Source organism: Lissotriton helveticus, chromosome 5_1 (genome assembly GCF_964261635.1).
Source record: "Lissotriton helveticus chromosome 5_1, aLisHel1.1, whole genome shotgun sequence".
In the NCBI taxonomy this organism is placed as follows: domain Eukaryota; kingdom Metazoa; phylum Chordata; class Amphibia; order Caudata; family Salamandridae; genus Lissotriton; species Lissotriton helveticus.
The window spans coordinates 1,263,087,587-1,263,091,170 of record NC_136065.1 but is presented as its reverse complement, the minus strand read 5'-3'; the positions used below and the strand labels follow the sequence as shown (position 1 = coordinate 1,263,091,170).

The window sequence follows — 3,584 nt, the reverse complement described above, 5'->3', positions numbered from 1 at the left end:
AGTGCATTCCTGTCCTTTCTTCCTCCACTGGCAACATTTCGGCTGCCCAACGCCAATGCAAGCACCCTCGAACCATGGTACAAGGGTGCCTGTGTGGTTGGCAGGATTGTTTTTGTGCAGGAAGGGCCACCTTCCTGTTCAAAAATAATCCTAAGAGGCGTTTCCCTCTTTCTATGTGTGCTGCAGAATGCATAGGAAAACCCACTGCAACGCCCATGGAATGCCTCGTGGGTGCTGAGTAAGACAAACATTGCGCTGCCTTGCTTTACTCCTTAACTATGAGGCCATCCAAAGCCATGGAGAGTGGCTTTGTGTGGCCTCATTGATATGATTTTGTAATCTGTGCAGCGGGAACGTCACAAAAAGTGATGCTCCAGCAGCGCAGAAGGCTCGTAAATATGCCTCATCCTGTTTAAATGACAAAAGATATGGCCATTGTATATAATCGTTACTCCCTAGTTTAACCTGAAACATATCGACAAAAAACACAATGGTTTTCACGATTTGCATTACTTAACTATCCACATAGCGCGTGAAAAATAATCAATTACTCAATTAATAAGGGTAAAATGTTGGTACATATGACCAAATAAATAAACCAAGAGTATAATATCATAAATGGCTAAATATTTCAACACTGTACATTTGAAAAAAATACTCCACACACTATTGTATTAATTTATTAGTAATGTTCTATGGAGTGTTTTGTTTCACAAAAACTTCAACTATTCAGCACACTTTAAATTACAGGAAGTTTTGCACTGTGTTTAGGATTGATTGCTTTTTGTCACTGATGTATTTTTCAAACAGTGAAAACTTTTTTCATTATAAATTATACTTTGTAATGATTTGTTTATGAACTAGATTTTGGAAAACTAAAATGTCATATCTTTTTGCGGTGACTCAAAGCAATTTTTCTAGAGAAGTGGAGGAGATATTGTCAGGCATGAGAACACAGATGTGACAAATCATTGATCTAATTCTACTGGCCTGATTCACAAAGGTAAATTTACACTTATGTGTAAATTTATTAAATTTTGGTATTCATAAACTATAAGACTAATTTTACTAATTTTACAACTGCGGAGACTTCGCACTTGTGGCAGAGAGCCTGCATGTAAAAAGATAGGTGTGTATTACTGTTTTGTGTGCCTCGACTGTGGAGTCTCTGCAGTTGTAAAATTACTATTAGTAACATTAAACTTGTAGTATGGTAATACCACAAAATAGTAAACTTATGCAAAAGTGTAAGTTTATCTTTGAGAATCTGGTCCGATATTAATGGGGACAATATAATTTGCCACTGAAATTACAGTACATCACACACATTTTGATCAATGCATCTTTAACTTCCTTGTTGCGCAGGCTGTAGATGAAAGGATTAAAAAGTGGTGTGAACAACACGTAGAACACAGCCATCACTTTGTCCATTTCATTGGAGACTCTGTTTGTGGGTCGCACATACACAAATATTACTGTCCCATAGTAGATGGCCACCACTGTGATGTGGGAGGTACATGTGGAGAAGGCTTTCTGGCGCCCACTGGTAGAAGAGATCCTGGTTATAGTCCATATGATGCTTACATATGATATCAATATCAAAAGAATACAACTGAAGATAATGCTCCAAGTAAGGATGAAAAAGTAAAGCTTGATGAATGTTGCATCTGTGCAAGAAAGTGCCAAGAGAGGTGATATGTCACAAAAGAAATGGTTGATCTCATTAGGTCCACAATAGGAGAGACGTGCGATATAGGTGACTATCACAATGGAATACAGGAAAACGGCTAGCCAACATCCTGCTGCAAGCATGCAGCACAAGCGAGTAGTCATGATGGCAGGGTACCGTAAGGGATGGCAGATGGCTAAATACCTGTCAAAAGCCATGAGAGCTAGCAGGTAATTCTCCAGAGCACCCATCGTGAAAAAGAAATAACACTGAGTGATGCAGCCACCCAGAGAGATAGTGTCATGTCCTAGAAGAAAATTAGCCAGCATCTTTGGAATAGTGGAAGATGCATAGCAGATCTCCATAAAGGAGAAATTAATGAGGAGATAATACATTGGCTTGTGAAGGTGTCGCTCCCTCTTTACAACATAGATGATAGTCGCATTCCCGGTGATAATCAGTGTGTAGATGATAGAGAATAAAACAAAAAGCATGGTTTGAAATTCCTGTAATATGGGGAAGCCAAGGAGGATAACTTCGGTCACTCTGCTTTGATTCTTTCTTCCCATCTCCTGTGGAGGTGACTTAAAATTAGCACAAAAAATAGAAAATTGTGCACAGAGGCTTCTAAATATCACTGTTCATTTGTTTTTCTTACCTCAAATAATTGTGGTTTGGTGAAAATTACACAATAACAAGAGAGTTTGTCAATTCAAGCTATCACTATCTTAATACTATATTCACTTTAGTTTATGCATTTAGATTTTACACATTTGAGAATAGTCAAGCATGAAAACTGCTATCAACGAGTGTGCAAGAAGAGTTGAAACACTAATCAGAAGATGCTTTTAGAGTTCAATGAAACTTTTAATATATCACCTTCCCTTTGAGTGATTTGGTCGTAAAGGGGCATTGGGATAACATTCTTTGGGATGGGAACCAAAGGGCTGCTTACAGGACTGGGTGAGTGAGTGAGGAAACCTAAATCAATACCATTCCAAAATCATTTCATTATACTGCTTTGGTACAATTATCTTTCCATTATTACAATTGTAAGTTGGAACAGAAAATGCACCAAAGGTGTTGAAGTTGAATGTTACTTGGGGGTAACAGTGTAGATTTGCACCACCTGATATATGTTTAAAATGCATGGAGATAGACCTGCCGTCTTTAGTGTGACTTCCCCTGTCTTTTTTGCTTCTGACCTAATGTTTTCAGACTGTATACTGCATTTCGCTGTTGCTGGATTTAGAACACTGGACGCTTTACCCCTGCTGACTAGTGCTAAAGTTTAAGTGCTCCTGGTGTAAATTGTTCTGGTGATTGGCTTATCCATGATTTTATATTTTATTTACTAGTAAGTCCCTACTAATGTGCACAAGGTGTTGCTCAGGATCTTAAATCAAATGCTATTAGTGGGCCTGAAGCACTGGTTGTGCCACCTACCTGAAAACATGTCTCAGACAGGCCACTGCAGTGTCTGTGTGTGCATTTTTAAACTGCTGTGTCGACCTGGCAAGTGCAACTTGCCAGGCCCAAACATTCCCTTTTTTTACATGGAAGGCACGCCTAGGGTAGGCCCAAGGCAGCCTCGTGTGCAGGGTGCAGTGCAATTAAAAGGTAGGACATTTACTGGTGTGTTTTACGTGTCCAAATATTGTAATACTGCAAATTTCATTTTTCACTATTACAAGGACTATCTCTCTCATAGGATAACATGGGGATTGCCTTGAAATATCTTTAATGTGTAATTTCCCATCTGGAGCATATTGAGATTTGGCGTTTGGGGTCTCTGAACTCACAATTTAAAAATACAGGGCCTCATTTATGAAAAGTGACACATCGCTGCGTGAAAACAGCGATGCGTCACTTTTCACTGCGCACTCCTTGCGACACCAATGATGCGTCATATTTA

The 3,584-nt window shown here is 39.0% G+C and overlaps 1 protein-coding gene across 1 annotated transcript; it reads right to left on the bottom strand.

The window, feature by feature from the left end:
• Positions 1 to 1,276: 1,276 nt before the first annotated feature.
• On the bottom strand, positions 1,277 to 2,238 carry LOC144753576 (olfactory receptor 6N1-like). Its single transcript, XM_078641219.1, has one exon. It carries the CDS (start codon positions 2,236 to 2,238, stop codon positions 1,279 to 1,281), a length of 960 nt encoding a protein of 319 aa, XP_078497345.1. The 3' UTR covers positions 1,277 to 1,278.
• Positions 2,239 to 3,584: the final 1,346 nt, after the last annotated feature.

What these genes read in the sequence shown, in the direction of transcription:
- LOC144753576 (XM_078641219.1), bottom strand. Translation starts at nt 2,238, where the DNA reads ATGGGAAGAAAGAATCAAAGCAGAGTGACCGAAGTTATCCTCCTTGGC.